This window comes from Mastacembelus armatus, unplaced genomic scaffold (assembly GCF_900324485.2).
Source record: "Mastacembelus armatus unplaced genomic scaffold, fMasArm1.2, whole genome shotgun sequence".
NCBI classification, from domain to species: domain Eukaryota; kingdom Metazoa; phylum Chordata; class Actinopteri; order Synbranchiformes; family Mastacembelidae; genus Mastacembelus; species Mastacembelus armatus.
In genome coordinates, this window is record NW_022872866.1 from 797,559 (window position 1) to 818,752 (window position 21,194).

A 21,194-nucleotide genomic window follows, 5' to 3' on the forward strand; every position below is an offset into this window, starting at 1 on the left:
TCATTAGTAATAATCATCTTATTCAATAAAGGATATTTGTCTTCATCAGTTCACACCTGTCCCAGTGACAGTCGGTCTTTCTCCAGCCTGCACCTCTTCCTCCACGTGCGTCTGTTCTCAGGCCCAGGTTGACGTCAGTCCCAGCGTGGCAGCAGAGCGGTGGATAAAAATGGAGCAGCAGGAGTGAGCGTGGGGCTCTGCCGTCAGAGCGGGGGGATGAGACGAGTCCTCTGTTATCCAACAACGGCCTGTTATGTAACAGCAGAGAAACTGCAGAGGAGGAGGAGGAGGAGGAAGAGGAGGAGGAGGAGGTCTGTGTCAGGGCTACACTGACATCAGAGTCCATACTGGCCATTCACTAAAACCAGCCCGAGTTACTGGATAAGACACCGACTCAGGCTGGATTCACTCTCAGTCAACCTTTTCTGCAGGAGGCTGCAGACCCAGCACAGACCCAACACAGACCCAGCACAGACCCAGCACAGACCCAGCACAGACCCAACACAGACCCAGCACAGATCCAGCACAGACCCAGCACAGACCCAACACAGACCCAGCACAGACCCAACACAGACCCAGCACAGACCCAGCACAGATCCAGCACAGAGTTCTGCATAGAACCAGAGAGACTGATTGTTTATCATCCCGTCACATTCTACTCACCACGATTCATCTGTTCATTCAGGCTTCTGTCAGTGACTTATTGATTCGTTTGTCTTTGAATTTATTTATGGCTCATTCATTTTCCTTTCATTTGTTCATATGTTCCCTCCATTCATCATTTCATCAATAGAAACTGGTACAAACGAGACTGATGATAATAATCACTGATCAATAAGTGCCAGGGTCTGACTGGTCAATGAGAACCAGTGTGACACAGCAGGTGAGTGACCACAGTTCCCAGTTTACCTCTCTCTCCTTCCAGATCCATCTCTTCCTCCCTCCCTGCAGCATCCCTCCTCCAGCTCAGCCAATCGCCTGCTGAGGAGCTGGACCATGTGACCAACAGCCACCAATGGCTCTCCACCATGCACCGGCAAACCGAGGGGAGGTGTCTCGCCTCCTCCGGCTCCTCCGGCTCAGACGGTTCCCCTGGACTCGCTCGGACGCGGTTCCTCTTCATCCGGAGCCTGGAGGCTGCTGCTCCGCATTTGACCCCCTCCCTCTGCTGGGGAACCCGGAGGATGGATGGGGAGGCGATGGAGGGGAGCCCGGCTCAGGTGCAGCAGCACGCCGGTAACGGCTCCCGCCTCCCTCCCCCCTCCACCATCACGCCGGCCATCCCCCCCTACGTGAAGCTGGGTCTGACCATCGCCTACACCGTCTTCTACTCGCTGCTGTTCGCCTTCGTGTACGCGCAGCTGTGGCTGGTGCTGCGGTACCGACACAAGCGCTTCAGCTACCAGACGGCCTTCCTGTTCCTGTGTCTGCTCTGGGCCGCCCTGCGCGCCCTGCTCTTCTCCTTCTACTTCAGGGACTGCGTGACCGCCAACGCGCTCGGACCCTTCGCCTTCTGGCTGCTCTACTGCTTCCCCGTCTGCCTGCAGTTCTTCACGCTCAGCCTCATGAACCTCTACTGCGCACAGGTGAGAGACCGGGACCGGAACCGGAACTGGGACTGGGAAGGGGGAGCAGGGACGGGGACTAGTGGAGTAGTCTAGTACTGGTTCTGGTGGAGCAGGGATTTGTTCTAGTACTGATAGAACAGGGCCTGGCACTAGTACTGGTGAAGCAGTCTAGGACTGGTTCTGGTTTAGCATGGACTGGTTCTAGTACCGATAGAACACGGTCTGGCACTGGTACTGGTGAAGCAGTCTAGGGCTGGTTCTGGTTTAGCATGGACTGGTTCTAGTACCGATAGAACACGGTCTGGCGCTGGTACTGGTGAAGCAGTCTAGGACTGGTTCTAGTACTGACAGAACAGGGTCTGGCACTAGTACTGATGAAGCAGTCTAGGACTGGTTCTGGTTTAGCATGGACTGGTTCTAGTACTGATAGAACACGGTCTGGCGCTGGTACTAGTGAAGCAGTCTAGGGCTGGTTCTGGTTTAGCATGGACTGGTTCTAGTACCAATAGAACACGGTCTGGCGCTGGTACTGGTTCTGGTTGAGCATGGACTGGTTCTAGTACAGATAGAAAAGAATCTGGCGCTGGTACTGGTGAAGCAGTCTAGGGCTGGTTCTAGTACCGATAGAACAGGGTCTGGCACTGGTACTGGTGGTAATGAGGCCAGGCACAGATGATGGTGTTCGGACATGAATCCACAGTTTTTGTTGGTCCACAGCAGCTGGGAACAGACCCGGGAACAAAGTCCTGGTTTTGTATTCTGACCTCTTGACACCACGAGTCCCTGTAGAGCTGAGGTGACGCAGGTTATTTTCCCGACCACAAACCACGGTGTCTTGCGTCTTTGCTGCTGCAGTGAGAAGCTGTAAACTGCTGGTTCTGATCCAAAACCTGGGCTGAGTCTCTGAACCCTGTGAACCAACTCCACACATTTAACAGAACAACACGACAAGAGTTCAGAAACAGAAAATGTTCATGCTGCAGAAACGTGAGGAACAAGAGGGACCCCTCAGGTCCTCTCAGGTGAGGCAGGACCTGAGGGGTCCAGGAAGTCAGAGGCTCATGTCATTTACATAAAAGTTGATCCGACTGTGAACTCCGCCCACAGAGCTCTGATTGGTTGATCCCAGGTCATGTGTTTAACTGATGATGTAATCATTTATGCTTTTTCCTCACAGGTTTATTTTAAGGCGAAGTCCAAGTACACACCTGCGCTGCTGAAGTACAGGTACTGTGACTTCACGTACTCTCATGTTTCAGGTTATTCTGTAGGTGGTACTTTGCATGCAGAGTCTAGACCAGCTCTCTCAAACCTACCCCCCCAGACTTCCTCTGTACCTGGTCTTTCTGGGCGTCAGTCTCCTCTTCCTGGTGGTTAACCTGGTCTGTGCCCTGCTGGTTAAAATGGCTGCTGCCGACGTCAAGACCATCGTCCTGGTGAGGGTCACCATCAACGACAGCCTGTTCGTCCTCTGCGCCGTGTCGCTGTCCGTCTGCCTCTACAAGGTCGCCAAGATGTCGCTGGCCAACATCTACCTGGAGTCAAAGGTAACGTCAGGACCCTTTAACGGGCCTCTAACATTCCCTGGTGTCCTGGTGTAAATGTCTTTGCAGCTTCCAGTGAAAAACTGAATAGACCTGATTCTGATTCTGCAGGGGACGTCGGTGTGTCAGGTGACGCTGATCGGCATCATGGTCGTGTTGCTGTATGCGTCTCGAGCCTGTTACAACCTGGTGGTGCTCGCCCTCGCCGACATCAAGACCATCAACTCGTTTGACTACGACTGGTACAACGTGTCCGACCAGGTGACAGCTGCAGACTTGGGTTAGGGTTAGGGTTAACCTAACCTAACCTAACCTAACCCTAACCCTAACCCTGGCCACAGGTGTCACTTTACCACAAATCCCGTCCAGACTCTTCCTTACGCATTTAGTCTCTGGATGGGGACATGCAAAACCCCTGTGCTGTCTTTTATATGGTATAGCTTAAACAGGAGTTTGTGCGGCTGACCTTTGACCTCTGTGTGTCTGCAGGCGGACTTGCGGTCGTCGCTGGGAGACGCTGGTTACATCGTGTTCGGGGTGATTCTGTTCGTGTGGGAGCTGCTGCCCACCTCACTGGTCGTCTTCTTCTTCAGGGTCCGACGGCCGCCTCAGGACAGGGTCAGTGTCTCTGGGGAGGGGCAGATGACCTCTGACCTCTGCAGGTTTTTTGAATTTGTACAAAAGAGCGAACTGGAGTTTGACCTTTTAGCTGACCTCAACTCTCCTGTTAAGTCTTCACACCTGTTTTTAAAGATGGATTTTATCTGCCCCTATTCTGTTTAAAACGACTGTGTCTGCACAGAGCACTGCTGGGATACCGAACCACGTCCTCTCCTCCAGAGGGTATTTCTTCGACAACCCTCGCCGCTACGACAGTGACGATGACCTGGCGTGGAGCATCCCCCCTCAGAACACGTCGGCGAGGTACGAACATCTGCTCGACGTTTTATTATTTTATTTTATTTATTATTATTTTATTTTATTATTATTTTTCAGTGTGTCCAAGCAGCTTTAATCAACACTTTAAGAATGGATGAGGTAAAACTAGTCCCTCCTTAATCAAGACCGAAACCTGATCAGTCTGCTAAGGTTAGCTTAGCTTCGCACAAAGGCTGGAGATGGGGGCACAGCGAGTCTGGCTCTACCCAAAGGCCAACAACACAACTGCAGGCCGCAGGTTGGGTCTCAGCTGTGGTTGGGATGCACCAGGCCCAGCTCAGTGATCCGGTGCGGCAAGACCGGTACAGACTTCACAAGCATTAGCATCGCTAAAAGACTAAACACAGAGAGCAGCCATGCTAAGCTAATGAAGCTAACTGCTAGGCTAGCAGACCTGAAGTAGCAAATTAACAGAACAGGTGCCCGAAGTGATCCGATGGGCTAACCCCAGGACCAGGTGCAGGGTCCTCCACGTAAATACATAAGAAAACAGCACGTGGGCCTTCGGGTTCCTGCCTCCCTTTAAGCCAATCAAATGCTAGCACGTCTAATTTGGTCACGGTGCCGACCCGATGTGATGTGTTGGTTTGATCAAATCCCAGCAGGGACTCGTTGCTGCTGAACATGTATAAACAGAACATGGTAATTACTGACTTTTAAAGGTTCTTGTCTGCAGAACGTTTTGCAGAATCAGGCTCTTAGATGGAAATAATCTCATCATGACAGAAATTATTAACCGTCTCTCCCGACAGTCTTTCCTCCGACTGCTACGACTGGGGCAGCCGCCACAGCAGCTTCACTGTCCACACCAACAGCGACGAGCAGCGTCTGACCACCGCCGCCGCCGGAGAGCTCCACCCTTACCCATGATCCCTCTGTTCACCCTGCACTGACACACCGCAGTGATTGTGCGCGATAATGCCGACGTGGAGGTTTGTAGACTCAGAAAGTCCAACAGGGTTCTTACACAGATTTATGATTTCTCCAAGAACGGAGCCGATAACAGGAAATCTTTAATCAAAACAGACAATCACCCATTGGCTGAAGGAGGCCACGACCTTTGGACAGTATCGACATCTTGTTGGAACCTTTGGGTTCTGTACAAACACACGTGACCTTATCACGCTGCTGCAGCGCCCCCTGTCAGATAAGGCATCCAAACTCACTCACTGATTGGCTGAAAAAAAAGTGACAGGTCTTGACGTCAGAAACAAGCTGATTAAAAATCGGTCGACATTATTTTGAAACTTCTGACCAGATGACATGGTCCCCGTCAGCAGATTGAAACTGGAGGACTTTGGGCGAGAATAAAATTTCAGTTAATCCGGACTTTGTTCTCTATTAAACCTGGAGGTGAAAAATCCAGGCTGTGTAGGAACCCTGCTCCAGAGAACGCAGATGTTTTTAGACAATGTTTTACAGAACGTTTATTCATCACTTTGGGAACCAACATTAGTCAACTAGTCCAATAAATGTGACAGTCCTTCATCGTATTAACTCGACCAGCTCGAGCTCCAGACGTGACTCTGATTTGTTGCATTTCGTTTGTACAGAAACAGAGAAAATATCTTAAATCCGATTTATCACTTACTGGCTGGTGATTAATTGAGAAGTTCTCATCCTGAGAAATGGGAGACTTCAGAACTCACCTGAGAATCATCAGGTTTTTAAAGTTTCACCTTCCAACGAACAATTAAATGTGACAGTGTGAGAATTTAAGGTTTCACCTGGATATGAGGAACATTTGTAGTGAAGGTCAATCATTGCTGCCTGATTTAAATAGAACGACAGTGTTTAGCTGTGGGCTGTGACTTGGGCTGTGACTTGGGCCTGATGTTGTAGCTCAGATCTACATCCTGGACTGAGTCGATCCTATTCAGTCTGGTTATAAAGCACCAAATCACAGTACAGTTATCTCAGCTACTGACCCACAGGCGGGTTCTGGACCATCCCGACCCCTGCAACATTAACTTCCCATCAGCTCGAGATCTTTGCTTTGATCAAACATGGAGACAAGACAAATCATTTCATTTCTGGTCCTGAAGAACGTTTTGAGTCAAGTTCTCACCTGTAAAGTGAAACACTAATCTGTCACAGCTCGTACATACCAGCACTGTTAGCTCACGTGCACACACACACGCACACACACGCACACACACACCTCTTATGTTTCAGTGTGAACCTCAAATTATTAGTCTTCATGTCACTTCTTTTTGAGGAAGTAAAACAGAAATGATCTGATTCTTGATAAACTGCAGATTCAGAACCAACAGAAAGACTAAACCAACATTTAGCTCTGCTTCAGATGTTTTGCAGTGTTGACGTTTGGACATTGAGGAAAAGAAAAGCTTGAACTCTATATTTTTAACAGACACGGGTTTTGTAAGTTTGTACAGCTCACTGAGATATTTATTTTATTTTCTGTGGTTGTTGTGTTTGTGACGTGTCGACACAGAAATGAACAACAATAAAACGACGAGTTCTTCTGGCTGTTGGAACAAATGCTTCTTGTTTGTGATGAAACTCTTTCCTTTAAAAAGACGCGTCATTCACTTCCGGCAGCCCGACACAAAAGCAAAGCAGGACGACTGGACACGTCTCCATCATCAGCTCTGTATCATTCAGTCTGACCCCACACCCACTGGGTCAGGGGCGCACAAACCATGATCCTCGAGGGCCAGCACCCTGCGTGTTCTCCTGCCCACCTGGACCAGGTGTGTTCAGTCAGTCAGAAGCTGGAAGGTACCATCTCAGTTTAGAGGAGGGGGAGACGAAGTGGACTGGTATCTTTCATCTTCTGATTGGCTGCACACACCTGGTCCAGGTAAGTCCAGGGTGGTCATGTGCTGATTAGAGGCCACTCAGGCAGTGGGGGAACCAGTTTCCCCTCAGCCACATATTTGCAGTGTTTGAAAGTTGGAATTTGTCTCAGTGTGAAATTTGTGTTTAAAAAGATATGAATTAAAAACCAACACAGGTGAGAGACGTCCAGAGATATTTATTCCTCTTTTCAAATAAATATTCTCAACAGGTCCACATGGTGCAGCGACATAATCGTAGAGACAGAGATCCGAAAGCAAAAGGAGGAAAACTTCAGCCTGTGCTGCCGTTTACAAAGTGTACAGGTTTAAATTCAATGCAATCTCACACACACACACACACACACACACACAGACACACACAGACACACACACACACACACACACACACGGAGGCTGAAATCCTTCAAAACTGTCTCGACTCATTTTAACATGGAAGCAAAAAATCCTCAGCTGCTTATTGGTGCATTTACAAAAACGTCCCTGGTCTGAACTGATCCAGTTTGAGCAACTTGGTCCTTCGACTTTAAATCTTCTGAATCTGAGAAACCTAAATACAGTTTCCCTGGAAATCAAAGAGGGAACTTTAAACCATATAAATTATTTTTGATCTGCTCTTTTCCAACTACTGACAAACCTAAAAACCTTTTCTTTAATATAAAAGAACAAAATAAATGTATAAACTTTAAAGGCCTTCAAAACAAAAACAAAAATAAATCCTTTCACACATGTTCCATGTATTTAGGATCCAAAGGCAGCGTATTCAGCATGTTCCAACTGAGTTATCAGAACTCCTGATCGACTGTTTGGCAGCTGTGACAAATTATTCAGGCCTCCACAGTTTCCCCCCTCCTCATATCCAGCTCATAGAAACCGGCTCTGGTTCCTTCATCGTTTGCTTTTCTGCCTCAAACACGACGAGACAAAAGCTCCTGAAGCATCAGGATCAAACTTCACGTCATTTAATCGAATCATTGCTTCACTTTAACTCTAAACTCCGTCTGTTTTGTTTGTTTCTCCTCAAAGTCTCAAACTGATCCGGTCACAGAAAAAGACCACTACAGACTAAGATCCACAAATGACCGATTCTTTAACTTTTTACTGTTTTGGGAAAAACAAACTCAAAGAAACACCTGGCAGGTTTTAGACCATCAGGAAGTAAATTACAGGAAAATGTCCCTGCACTAATAAATCAATAATAATTCATAAATCAATCAGAGGAATCAGGACAAATCTGTAGGAGTGAATTTCAGAAACCAAATCCTGGCAAACGCCTACTGATAACCCCAACCACATGAATATGTTGAACTAACCTGTAAACCAAATAAACCAAATAAACCATTTATGTCCTTAAAACCTGTGAAAGAAGAAATAATTTTTCAACGTGGATCAGAAGCAGCTAACATGGTGAAAGCTAAAAGGGGTGAATGTGCTGATTTTTCCCTCCGCACAGACTCCCAGGCTGCGGACCGGCCCACTACGAAACCATGTTATAATTTACTTTTCAGACGACGAGGGGTCTGAGGAGACGGGACCTCAGCTTCCTGACCCTCAGGAGAAACAGATGGTTTCAGACTGAAGCTGACAGTGACACAAAGCTGAAGCTGCACTTTTAGCACTATGCTCATTTTGTCAACACTATTTTAAATGATAGATTTGGGATTTTAAAGCATAAAAAACAAAAGCTCTGTAGAATTTATCATAACGTCTCCAAAGTCCAGCTGAGCTGATCAACAAACCAACGATTGAAAGACAAAACCCTTCCTGGGCATCATAAACACAAACACAGGAAAATGGAGGCAACTTCAAATTCTTTGGTCCACCTGTTTCTTTAACATATGAAGCTGCAACCGCCACAGATGGAGCTTCCCAGGCTGCCCCAGGACTGGACTCAGAGGGCCCAAACACTATCTCATAGTGGATCATCACATTTCGAGACGTTCAGGGTGTCCAAAGTTATTTTCACGTCTTTCCTGGAGATGTTTTCCATCCAGACTGTGGCTGCTGCAGCTTCTCTTCAGCTCCATCCAGGCTTTAGAAACCCGCTGCGACGTCCCTGAACACTGGACACGCTCTGTGTCTCTGCTTGTTAGACGTTGCTGATGTAACAGCTGTGATCAATATTCACATCACAATCCTTTCTCTGTCCTGTTCCACGAAACCGTTCTGTAGAAAATCCCTAAACAAGAGCAGCTGTAAAGTCACAGACAAATCCCAGAGTCAAAGAGTCTTTTCTCACCTTCCTCTAACCCTGCATCTGCCTGTCCTGACCATGGACGGGTTACAAGACATTGGGCCCCTGGACACATATAAGGCCCCCAGCCCAGTGGGGGTCAGACTGAGGATGATCTGTAGTCACCTTGTGTCTGTTTGCACCGGATTTTACTGGTTCATTTCATTGAAAGGTTAAGAACTGTCCCTCATGACTCTCAGATCAAAGGTTCCCTGACCCTCTGGGCCTGGGCCTGCTGGACCCGTCCAGTAATCCATCCATGCTCAGAACCACCTGTGTCTGTAACAAACAAATTTACAGCCTGAAATAAAATATTGAAGCAACGATTCAAAGTCCCGACAGGTTTGGATTAAAGTTGTGCTTTAAGACAACACGGCTCGAGCCAAAAGCAGGCGACGCTTTTACAAAACACACAGCGGCGACGTGACGGACACAGACGGACACGGACACATTCATCCACACACAAACAGAACCATTAGTTATCGCAAGAGTAAAAATCTGCTACTGTCAAGTTCATGATTATTTATCTATGGAATTAAGTCAGAGTCTGGATCTGTCTGTCCAACAGACACTGTCCATCCAACCGGAGCATGAAAGTGTTTTCAGGCTGGAAACCCCGTGCATGTGGCTAATGGTCACTTCTCCCAGACAGTCAAACACAAACACCTTCTAGCGAGCTGACAAAATTAGGCCTGAGGCAATAAATACGAGCAGATTGGTCCGGACTCTCAGGCCACAACAAGCAACAGGAGACGGCGAGAAAGGAAAGGAAAAACAAACAAACAAAAACAAAGAGACAGGCAGCCACGTCCTGACGGCTCGGATCCACTTTCTCGTCCGAGCGCTTCCTCAGGACAGAGTCTGTTTGCATCTTCTCAGAAGAGCTGTTCAGGTTTGAATTGGGTCCATGAGTGTAACAGGATGTGATGTCAGCACAGGAAGAGAAAAGCGGTGATGTACAACATTTTCCCAGACGCAGTTTAATCTGCGTCCAGATGCTGTGATCGCCGAGGGTTTGGTCTGTCGGACGTCACAACCAGCCCGCGGCTTTTCCACGTCAACTTACCAAAACAAAGCAAAACTACTTCAGCAAGGAAACGTCCAAGTTCGTTACTGGCCGACACGTTTGACAGCAGAGGGGAAAACAAGAGGCGTGAGGAGGAGGAAGATTAACTTCATGATTCACCAGAGGAGGAGGAGAAAAACCAGAGATTTATGGGGAAAAAATGGGGAAAGGGTGTTGTTAGGTTCACTGCTGATCCTGAAGCCCATGACAGTCCCTCCCCTGGATGAGGGTTTCACTACAGCAGTTCTCTGTGGGCCGGCGCTGCCTAGTGGCCAGGTGACACATTACCTCCTGTTACCTGTTCTCCTTCAGCAGCTGGCGGAAATTGTGCAGCTGATATATACTGGTGGACAACCTGAGGCAGAGACGAAAACACAGGTCAACAACACAAAACCTGATCTCCAGTCAGTCCCTGTGTGAGTGACGTATGCTTTCAGGTGTCCTGGACTGCTAGCTACGCTGCATGCTAACTTTAGCTAATTAGCTCTAGTCAAAGTGTTTGTTTAGCAGGTCTGTGAACTCTTGACCTCATGTCTGAGACAGACAGAACAGCCTGAGGTTAGAGATGTGCTTTTATTTTGAATGTCCCCTGTTCATCCACTGGTACAGACTCTAAACTTCCTCCAGGTTTACTCTTTGTTTTGATGAATTCACTATAATTCAGCCTTTTAACAGGCAGGCTTTTAATGTGAAAACCATCAGGAAGTGTAAAGAGTTTCATTGACATCAATCAGGGCTGCAGCAAATAGGAAAAGACTAGAAATTATTTGAGTACAAAGACATTATTTCAGTTAAAGAAAGTGTAACGTGATGGTGGTGTGGGTCTGACTAAATATAAATGAATTTTTCTTTGTGCTGGGAAACGTGAGGGAGCAGGTACTGGCCATGGCACCAGCTGCCCCTGACATTATTTTAACAGCTTCTTTTTGCCCATAAACAACGTTTTTGAACAGGGATCACAGATGTTCCCGAACGTACCTGCCGAAGCCATTCAGCAAGGCCACGATCTCCTGCCGAGTGAGCTGGAAGCCTTTGGACGGGCTGTGCTCAGGAAGGTTCTTTATCTCCTTCTCAGAGAACAGGATCTTCAGCGCGGTGCCCAGACCCTGAGTCTGAAGACAGAAACACTATGAAGACTTTCTCAGGGAATCACTTTTCAAGTCCAAACCTGCAGAACAGAAATATGTGCCATGTACCTGGTTTATGATAAAACTATAGGATCTAATCCCTGCCGTCCAAACAGGTCTTTAGTCTTTAGACCCTCGAGAGCCTGAGAAGGTCGAGTATTGCTGAATAAAAAGTCTAGTGTTTGTATTTGTAAGTGCATGTGGGGACTGTTGTCAGGGCCGTGTCTCACTCACATCATGTCAGGCCAAAGGAAGTTAAATGAAAGACCTGTCCCCACCTGCAGTTTCCCCCACAGTCGACATTTACTGCAGCCGACACAGTCCATGATCTTGGAGATGTTCTTAAAGTGGAGGCGGAACTCCTCCTGGAGGACACAGAGGACGAGGCTCAGTTTCTGTTCAGCACTAAAACACTGCACAGCAAACATGCATCCAGCAGCATGTGATGTGAAGTATGAGAGACAAACAGACTTAAATCTGATTTGATGAAGCCTAAACTACATTTTTTAAAGGTTTCTGCTTCTGTCCCGCTGACACTAAATGATTTGAGTCCTGGTAAATAAATCAAACGTCAACCAGTTTCTGGCCTCACAGCTCATTAACAAACGTCAGAATAAAAGACCCTGTGCTGTGATAACGACGACCGTTAAAGCTCCTGGTTTCACCTTCAACGTTTTGGCTTCTATCTTGTGTCCGGCGAACATGGACTTCTCGTCAAAATGCATCGGGAAGGCTCTGGAAGACAAAAGCAGCTTTAGTCTTATAGTCACTGCAAAACAAAACATAGCATCTTCTTTGTGGGTGGAAAACACGGTAAAACAATAGTGATGATAAATAATCTGTCTCCATGGGAAACATTTAGCCTGTTGGCCACGGCCGAGACAATCAGTCCCAATCAGTCCCACATGAACTGAGATGTTGGACATATGGAGCGGACTGAAAGTCTGGAGCTCAGTGGAGGCTAACGTTGATATTTCACTCAGCGTTTTCCTTCACACTGGGCTGTAGATTTAAGATGACATGGATATAATTCCCATTTCTGCCCAGTCTACTCTCAGTAAACCTTAATTACAGAGTGATATTTTTAGAAATGTACTGTATTAAAACCTCTCATGTACAATGTGGTTCAGAGCTTTAACTGACTCCTTTGTTGAAGTCCTGCTGCGTGAGTCTCAGATCCTGTCAGACAGGGACTATCTCAGGTCACTGAGAGGAGGCTGTTGGGAAAATGGAAGTTTTACCCTTTGAAAGTGAAAAAGCGAAGGAATGTGACAACCTGCTGAAGCTGCTGTCTGAGACCAACCCAGTTTCTCTGGGTCTGAAAGCCTCACACACCCACACAGTCCATTTTAACCAGTCTGATTCTGCTCAGGGATGGGTGGTACCTGACCGACATCTGACCGACTCTGTGTTCAGCTTTGGACGGGACACGGTGGCAGGAAAGCCGTTAAACCTGTGAGGTGGAGGTTCTGACTCCGGACCTGTCTCTCTCTTACTTGATCTCATTGAAGATCTGCAGCAGCAGGTCTTTGGTGGCGCCGTCCTCCCGAGCGTTTCCTGTGTACAGGTTGACGAAGGCTCGTTCGAAGTACGGAGCCACCTTGTAGAGCGCCCGCAGCTCGATCAGGTACAGGAAGTAGAGGTTCTTCAGACGCCGGGTGCCCTCGCCTTTCGTTTCTGCCGTGTCAAAGCGTTGCCGAAACTCCCGGATGTTTGGACCCCACACTGAGCGGCCCCAGCCCTCTGAGGAGTCACACAACACTTTAATCAGCTGTCAACCAGCAAAGTTAATGTTGGTCATTCATTCAAAATGACAAACATCATCTTTGTACCTTTAGCTTCACTTTGGTGGATTTGACATTTCACACTCACAACACAAAGACACAAAGCTGCTTCAAACTGCAGTTAACTGGGTGTCACACCTCAACACGCCTCAACAGTAGAAACACGTAAAACTCTGCAGGTGTAATGAAACCCAGCACCTCCGTGGTGCCTGGTCTGATGTTTGAGACGTTAATAAGCTTCAGTGTTTTTCTAAATATGTGGTGCTCGTACCGTCCAGCAGGTACTCGGCACACAGGTGGATGTTGATGCTGCTGTGGAGGCCGGAGATCAGGCGGTAAAAAACCCTCTTCTCCAAACACAAACCTGGAGCGACAGGGAGAAGGAGGAGGACGTGTTTAATAATCCAACCGGTAACAACAATCCAAGACTTCATAAGGAGCTCTGACCAAAGGGTCAGCTGGCTTTTGGAAAAAGAACAAACTCGGTGCCTGTGTCAGCAGAGAGACATACATAAGAAGGCTGCTACTAACACGGCTGCTGAGGACACTTTCAGCAGACATGGTCAGGCCGGGACAGTAAAAGACTAATAACTCAGATCCTACAGAAACTCTTTGAGATGAGACTTTCTCTCTTTTTTAGAAACCACCAGGATGCCAATCCATCCATCCATCCATCATCTATACCCGCTTTTTCCTGAAAGCCAGGGTCACAGGGATCTGCTGGAGCCTATCCCAGCTCTCTTTGGGTGAAAGGCAGGGGTCCACCCTGGTCAGGTCACCAGTCCATCACAGGGCCACATAGAGACACACAAAGACAGACAACCTCACACACTCACACTCACTCCTACAGGCCAGGATGCAAATATTTTTTTAAAAAAGGGAAACTGATTTTCTCCAAATGAAAGGAAGCATCACAGAACAGTGCTGCTAATGACAAGGTGCCACTTACCTTCAAGCCACTTGTAGAAACCTTCTCCTGCAGCGTGAGACACATTACAGAAAAGAGGTCATCAGCTTTTTTTAATAGCAGAAGTAAAAATAGATTCAGGTGAAGCCAGTTTGTTTTACTCACCGTCGTCGTCTCCTGATCAGAGGACACAGAGAGAACAGTGTTAGATCTGTGCTTCTCATAGTCACACACTTTCTTAACGATGACGGACATTAACGTGAAACATGCCACAAAGCACAACAACGTGTCAGTGAGAAGCTTCAGCTGTGCCAGGTACTGGGGTGGAATAAAACAGAACATCGGTTCTCACGTCCCAGTCACGTTCTCCTGCTCCACGCTGCACTGACCTGCAGCCTGGACCAGCAGAACTTCCTAGAACTGAGCCTGTGTCTGTGTGCTCCTCCCTGTGACCATTTACACAAACTGGGAACGGACCAGTTACTGGTTTTCCAGACTCACCTCTGCTCGGAGCCAGAGGGTTCAGAGGTCGGTACACTGATCTGGGCCTGTCGACACAACAGCACATTTGTATTTGGAAAAAAATCACAACAGTCCTCACAAGTTCACATTCACACTGTGACCAGGTTACACCTGAAGGAGAACTCAGCTGAGCTGCTCGTGTCTTTCCTGGAAAGGTGCATGAAAAAAAGATGTAAAAAGCCCTGACAACTAAAAATGTCCCTTTTCAGCTTCAGTAGAAAACAGGAAGTGCTGTGTGTTTCAACACTGATTCTAATATTATGACACAACATGGACACAGACATGCAACAGACGTTTCCATAACAAAAATATCTTAGAATAGAATTAACAACACTAAGAAAAGTGAAAACATGAGCTCTGCCACATGTGACCAGACTGACTGATGTGAACAGAACAGCTCAGATGCTAAAAACCACAGAACCACTGACGGTGAGTCCGAGTCTCACTTGAAGCAGTTTTCCTCGTAGATGCTGTTCCAGACCCTCCAGGCTGAAGGACCCTTATAGCCAGTGAAGCGCTCCGGATTCAGCAGCAGGTCCACGTACTCAGCATCAGGAGAGGTTTCATCTGATCGCACACACAAACACACACACACACACAAACACACTATAAAGTGCTGAAAACATTGTCAGTCACATGTCAGTGAGCTGAAGCTGCAGCACTTACAAACACATTAATCCTTTATTTATTCTAAAGGGCAACACACACCTGGCTGACGCCCTGCAGATCTAACCTGGTATTAGTTCCCAGAGCCATATGTTAACTAAACATGATAATTATCTATATTTGTTTTGCAGTGAAAATGCCTGACAGAAGGAGCATCAGTCCACAGGTGAGTGTTGCTCTTCAGGAAGTTACTGGCAGTGGAGCTAAAATGTGAAGCTTTTTTCTGAAGGTGAGACTGGAAGAAAGGTCACGAGGTCACTGGAAATGTGCTGGAGATGTGTGCGTTACATTTTGATATTTCTGTGAACGGGAGGGAAACCTGCCCTGTTGCTGCTTGACTGTGGTCAATTATTAGTGTTCATTCTGATTTAGGCGCCAGAATAAAACTATTTCTCACCATCCAGCTCACAGAAATGGTCCTGAGCATCGTCGTGTCTTGCCCAGTCAGCAAACGCCTCTTTGCTCTTGTTACTGTAACAGGAATTAATAGAAAGTTAATACATGTCAGTCTGCAGCAGGAAAGAAGTGACCAAAGACACGAAGAACCACAAGAACCCTGATTAAATCAACAGCACCAGGAACAATAAACAATAAATCATTCTGATATCAAAGCTTTCTAATCTAGTTTGGCTCCACAGCTTCAGTCCGATCACTGACAACTGACTAAAGACCAGCGTCTCCTTCTACACACAAACAGAACATCACTGACCGAATGTCCAAAAATATCCACGAGCTCACGTTGGTATAGTATTGACACAGACTCACACCATCCAGATCCGGGCGTCTGAGGCCTGTTGTTTATTTGGGGTTTTTAATATTAACAGCAGATTGTTTTAATTCTAAGTCTGTCTCTCTCCCTCCACATGTTCTGAAGGTCAGCTGGTCGTATCTGCTTCTGAACGGTGGGAAACCAGCAGCCAACGCCATCAGACGCTGGTAAATGTTTGACCTGGTTACTATCAGCTGCTGCTGACTTTGCACTCCGAAAGCACATAAAGCAGACAGGAGCAGGTCTGTGGTCTCACCTCAGGGTGCTGTTGATGGCACCCAGCTCTTTGGCCTGCTCGCACTCCGACATCGTGTTGGCTGCCTGGGAGTACTGAAGAGAGAGGAGGGGGAGACCGTTAGCAGGAGGAATATTACAACCACTCACACGTCTAAGGACTGGCATGAACAAGTGTGTGGTTCCTCAGTACAGACCCATTGGAAATATTCTGGGAGCTGTTTGTCCTGATGAGACACTGATCCAACTCTGTCTGTTCAGTATGAGGCTGGAGACAGCAGCCAGTTAGCTTAGCTTAGCATGAAACATCACACTGGACCTGTTGCGCCGCAGATGAGGTGGGCTTGACCCCGTTCCTAAACTTTTCCTTTAATCCCTCCCACAGGCTCTAACAGGAACTGCTCAGTTTTCCGGCTGAGGGTCAGTCAGGAACGGGCTCGACCTTGACTGAGCCGAGAGCAGATGTCCAAACACTTCTGGCCCGTTACAAGACAAACATCAGGCTGAACGCCAAGAGCTGGCAAACACTGGGCGCTCTGTATGTGGAAACCATCGGTCGATAAGCTGCGTTTACAGAGCGTGTGTGTTGGTCAACCAGCTGATTAGACAGAAAGCTGGTGCTGAGCTCGTTTCACAGGGTCCAGACACACGGTGGTGAGACCTGAACAGGTTTACACTCAGTCTGAAGCTGCGCTCACAGCTGGCAGCTCCTTTCAATTCAAAGGCCAGACTGATGTTTTATATGCAGAACGTCTCACACTGACCCGTCCTGTGTGTCTCAGCCTGACTCTTCCACAAACTGTCAAACCATCAGCATCAACACACACTGGAGTTTATTCTGACACACACACACACAGAGAAGACAGCCCGACAGAGTGTTGATTTGAGTGTGTTTATATTCTAGAACAGTTCATGTGGTACGGCATCATATCAAAACAATTCTCACTGAGAACATTTTGACATTATTTTAAAACGATTAAACTAAATTATGCAGCAGGATCATCCACTTAAGTGGGACTTTGCCAGCAGGTCTCACCTTGTTGTAGTTCCCAGACTTGATGCCAACAGGAATCTTACTCTGTAAAACACAACAAACAAACTCAATCTAGAATATTTCAATTGATCCCTGATCAGTTTTGTTCAACTGGTGTCAGAATAAGTAAATGTAAAATCCAGTGCTTGTGATTCAGCTGATCACAGGAAGCAGTCGGACATTGGGCCTTGTATTTTTCTTACTCACTTAATTTGTCACACAAAGTTTCAGTACAAGTTTCTGGAAAAGTGCCATATGAAAAAAAGTTGTTTCATCTATTGAGCAGGTGTGAGTGTGGTTGACCTCTGACCTCAGGACAGGGCTCCACATGGCAGTCTTTGATGGCACAGTGTCCGTCATCAGGCCAGAAAGGGCACGGTCGCTTCAGGTTCACCTGCAGGAAAGACACGGGGAAAGGTGTGTGTGGAGTCATAGTGTATTGACAACCATTATCAATGCTCTCTGCTGTAACTGGTTCTGTTAGAGTCACCGTGTGACTGCTGACATTATTATTACGACTCAGTAAGAATCCAAGAGATTTGAGAACATTTCCAGCAGGTTTATTGGTTCTGACATGTGCAGCCTTTGTCAGTGCAGACGGTGAAATAAGTAGAAATGTGACCGAACAAAAATGCAGAAGTGGGTTCTATCAGACAAAGATATAATCATCACCAGCACTTCACTGGAAATGCCTGTTGCTGCACGTGTTCGTGGATTGAAGCTGCAACGGTTCATATATTTCACAATATTTCAGAAACACATCCTTCCTGTTCTATATCTGTGTTTCACATGAGGTCTGCTTTTTCACACGTACAGTAATGAAGGAGACAAACACCCGAAGTCTGAATGTTTCTGCTGGTATGACACGTAAATATCTCAGTGCTGAAGGTGAACTGGTCCAAAGCAAAGTGGTGAAGTTTCAGGAAGTGGATGTTAATGTGTTGTTGATCTGATGAATGTGACAGCAGTGTTGTCCCAGTGCAGCAGCAGCTCTTACCCTGTAGTATCTGAAGTAGGCTCTCTCTGTCAGCTTCCTGACACGAGGGTAAATCTTCAAGTTGTTGAAGACGTCGATGCTTTCGACATCACAGAAACAGTCATCCAGGACGCCCGTGAGCTGCAACAGAAAACAGCACAGAGCAGGTTTTACTGCATCATGACAACATGTACATCCAACACGAGGAAGCATCTCTCAAATAACACAACATCCCAAACAACAACAACCCAAACGTGCCTTCACTCTCCCCAGGGACTGAGCTTTCTATTCTCAAACTGTTTTCTCGTCTCGGTGAATAAACTCGATGTGCATGAGGCTGTGGCACAGTTCTTATTTCTGCTACATGCCATATCTTTTTGACAAGCACGCTCTGTTTGTTTGTTGCTTATTCCTGCATGGTTTATTATTATCTCCTCTACGTTATTTGTTGATGTGCGACACGCTGCACTAACAACGTGTCGACTCACAGCTCCACCTGCCTCCACCTGCGTTCCCAGCTGGAGGCAGCAGACGGACTGACAAAGCAGCACCTACTTGCCCTCACATACATAATACATCCACCGCTGCTGTGAGAGGACACAGTAACCTGAACCCACCCAGGTCGTATCAAATACAGACCCCCCGTCTAATCACGGCTGCAAACAGACTGCACCTTCAGGTTCGACAGGACACACGTCAACTAAACATCCTGCATATAAACCTGAGACGTGAGGAGGCTTAGGACCCTGTCTGCCACAGCAGCAGGTAACCAATCTCCACCTGCAGCCTCAATCCAGTGTAAACAGCTGGATTAACCAGTGTACAGTCGGCTCAGGATTCAGGGTGGATTGTTGTAACCTAAAAAATGACTAATGTGTTTATCTATGTGGGTAAATTAAAGCTGCACCTGAGCATTTCTGTTTTCAATTAAACTGATTTAAGTTTAACACCTGATTAAATGTGGTATAATATATTAAATCTGGCCTTGATGGAACACACCACAACACAACACCACACTGAGTTATAACGTTAAGGCTCCGTGGGTCATGTAGACTCCATCAGGTGGATTTTATTACCTGCTTTGTTATTCTACATATCTCTTTTGTCTTTTCTATTTGCATCAACTGAAATGCAAACAGGCCAAAACACTGGGTCACCAGCTCCGACATGTAAAATGATCATATCAGCATTTATATCATAAATATACTTTATATGACTGACCAGGAAATGAATGGAAACCAGTAGGTTATTGACTAAACATGCACAGTAACTACAGCTGGTTACTGTTTAATCCAATGTCCTAATCAGTTCCAGTGATGTTTTCAGGTAAAAATATTATTTGTTCCTAATTTGGTGTTTAGCAAAAAACTTTTTTAAAATTAGAACAATTGAAATTAATTACGTCCAATTAACTTATTATATTAAAACGCTGATGTGGTTTGCTCCTCTCCTACTTGTTTACATCTTGGTTCAGTTCAACCACAGGTGTTGCTACACACCTGGAAAGTCTCCCTACGGCTGAAAACACAACATAAAGCCCAAACCACAGCCGACCTCTGAGTTTATGAGTCCGCTGAGTGCCAGGAAAGGCAGGAAGAAGTAAATTCCTCCCAGCATCCTCTTGCTCGCCTTGATTTAGCAGCTTCCAGTTAAAAGTTCCCCGTAGTGAACTGGGAGTCCATATGTCACAGCAGCAGCAGTTCGGTCTGTGGACTGAGCTGTCGGTATAAACCCCATGCCCGCCCGGGCCCCGCCTCCAAACAACCAGCTGTCAACTAAACCCCGCCCCTCCGATGGCGCCTACCTGTTTGTAGTCCTCTGCAGGTTCTGAGGCCGTTAGGAGCGTTCGTTCGCGGTGACGCACAAGACTACAACTCCCATGAGGCGGCACAAAACGGGAGGCCTGCCCCAACCAATCAGAGTACACCACGCTTTTCTACTCGATAAATGGAAAAACACTTGTTTGGCCAACAATCACAATTTGTCTGAGTTCAACACGTGTAAATGTATAAAATTAAACTTCGTTACATGTGTTTTCACTGTAAAACCTCAAGCTTTGTGTAAGAATAGATGGTTGTTCTTTTAAGAAACCAGCAGCAGAGTCACAACTCGCCTTAGAAATGCAGTTAAATGTGGAGTTTATGTATAAATACTCTAATTCAGTTAAATCTCACCTTTATTAAATCCGGATTATACAACTAGTTTTCACGGAATAGCTCTAATAAAAACATAATTTGGCATTTAGCTACATGTGAATAGTTTCTGTCGTGTGTCCGTTGAGTACACAGGCCAACTTCTATTTTACAGCTGCAATAATAATAAAAACGTAAAAACAGTAAAATAATGTTTGGGAGACGGAGAGCTGCTGCTAACGTTAGCTAGCTAGCATCACACAGCCGCACGGTGACGTCAAATTAAGAGGACAGTGGAAAATGCTGGAAGATTTTCTCTCTGCTGTTTCACAAACAGACACAATCGTCAGTTCGGTGTTGAGGTTACTCACATGGCACAGGCAGCTCTGGTCCGGGCTCTCCGGGGCTCGGTTCGGGTGCTCGCTGTGCTGCGTCTGGGGTTTTACGCTGTTTTGTTGAAACCAGCCCAAAACAAAGTTCCCGAAGAACCAGGCCAGCACCAAAACACCCAACGCCCGCAAAGTTACTTTCCACATCACTCAGGGAGCTGCTTCCGCACCGGGCCCAAATAAAAACCGAGAAAAATCAGCCGGAGTCCGGTCGGTCCAGTTTCTTCTTCTGCTGTGTAGCTGTTGGCTAACTAGCTCCGGGCTAGCTGACGTTAGCAACCGCAGGCTAACAGCGGGTTAGGGTTAGCGGGCCGGTGTCTGAGGACCCTCACACGGACACTGACAGGTCCAACTCCCCTCACAGGACCCGGGTCATCGTGTAAAACGGGAGAACTTTGTTTCCAGCAGCGACCACTTCTGGGCACGGTTACCAAAACAAAAGTACGTGTTACTTCCGGATGGGTTTTCAAAATGAAGGCTGAACAT

General features: G+C 46.8%; 2 protein-coding genes across 3 annotated transcripts; one reads left to right on the forward strand and one right to left on the reverse strand.

Moving 5' to 3' along the window:
• Positions 1-1,047: 1,047 nt before the first annotated feature.
• LOC113140163 (integral membrane protein GPR137B-like) lies at positions 1,048-6,386 on the forward strand. Its single transcript, XM_026323916.2, has 7 exons — positions 1,048-1,586; positions 2,746-2,795; positions 2,893-3,115; positions 3,224-3,373; positions 3,602-3,730; positions 3,915-4,036; positions 4,804-6,386. Exons 1-7 carry the CDS (start codon positions 1,185-1,187, stop codon positions 4,919-4,921), a joined length of 1,194 nt encoding a protein of 397 aa, XP_026179701.2. The 5' UTR covers positions 1,048-1,184; the 3' UTR covers positions 4,922-6,386.
• Positions 6,387-7,029: 643 nt separating this feature from the next.
• ero1b (endoplasmic reticulum oxidoreductase 1 beta) lies at positions 7,030-21,147 on the reverse strand. Of its 2 annotated transcripts, none has more exons than XM_026323953.2 (16): positions 20,691-21,147; positions 18,209-18,328; positions 17,522-17,605; positions 17,215-17,256; positions 16,201-16,274; positions 15,573-15,646; positions 14,956-15,076; positions 14,489-14,535; positions 14,153-14,164; positions 14,030-14,056; positions 13,352-13,444; positions 12,793-13,039; positions 11,962-12,031; positions 11,575-11,661; positions 11,148-11,281; positions 7,030-10,524 (listed from the first exon to the last, which is right to left on the reverse strand). In XM_026323953.2, the coding sequence occupies exons 1-16, from the start codon at positions 20,853-20,855 to the stop codon at positions 10,464-10,466; spliced, it is 1,458 nt and encodes a 485-aa protein (XP_026179738.1). In that variant the 5' UTR covers positions 20,856-21,147; the 3' UTR covers positions 7,030-10,463. The 2 variants fall into 2 exon arrangements, with proteins under 2 accessions (XP_026179738.1, XP_026179739.1); XM_026323954.1 differs by lacking the exon at positions 20,691-21,147 and adding an exon at positions 19,742-19,883.
• Between the last annotated feature and the right edge of the window lie 47 nt (positions 21,148-21,194).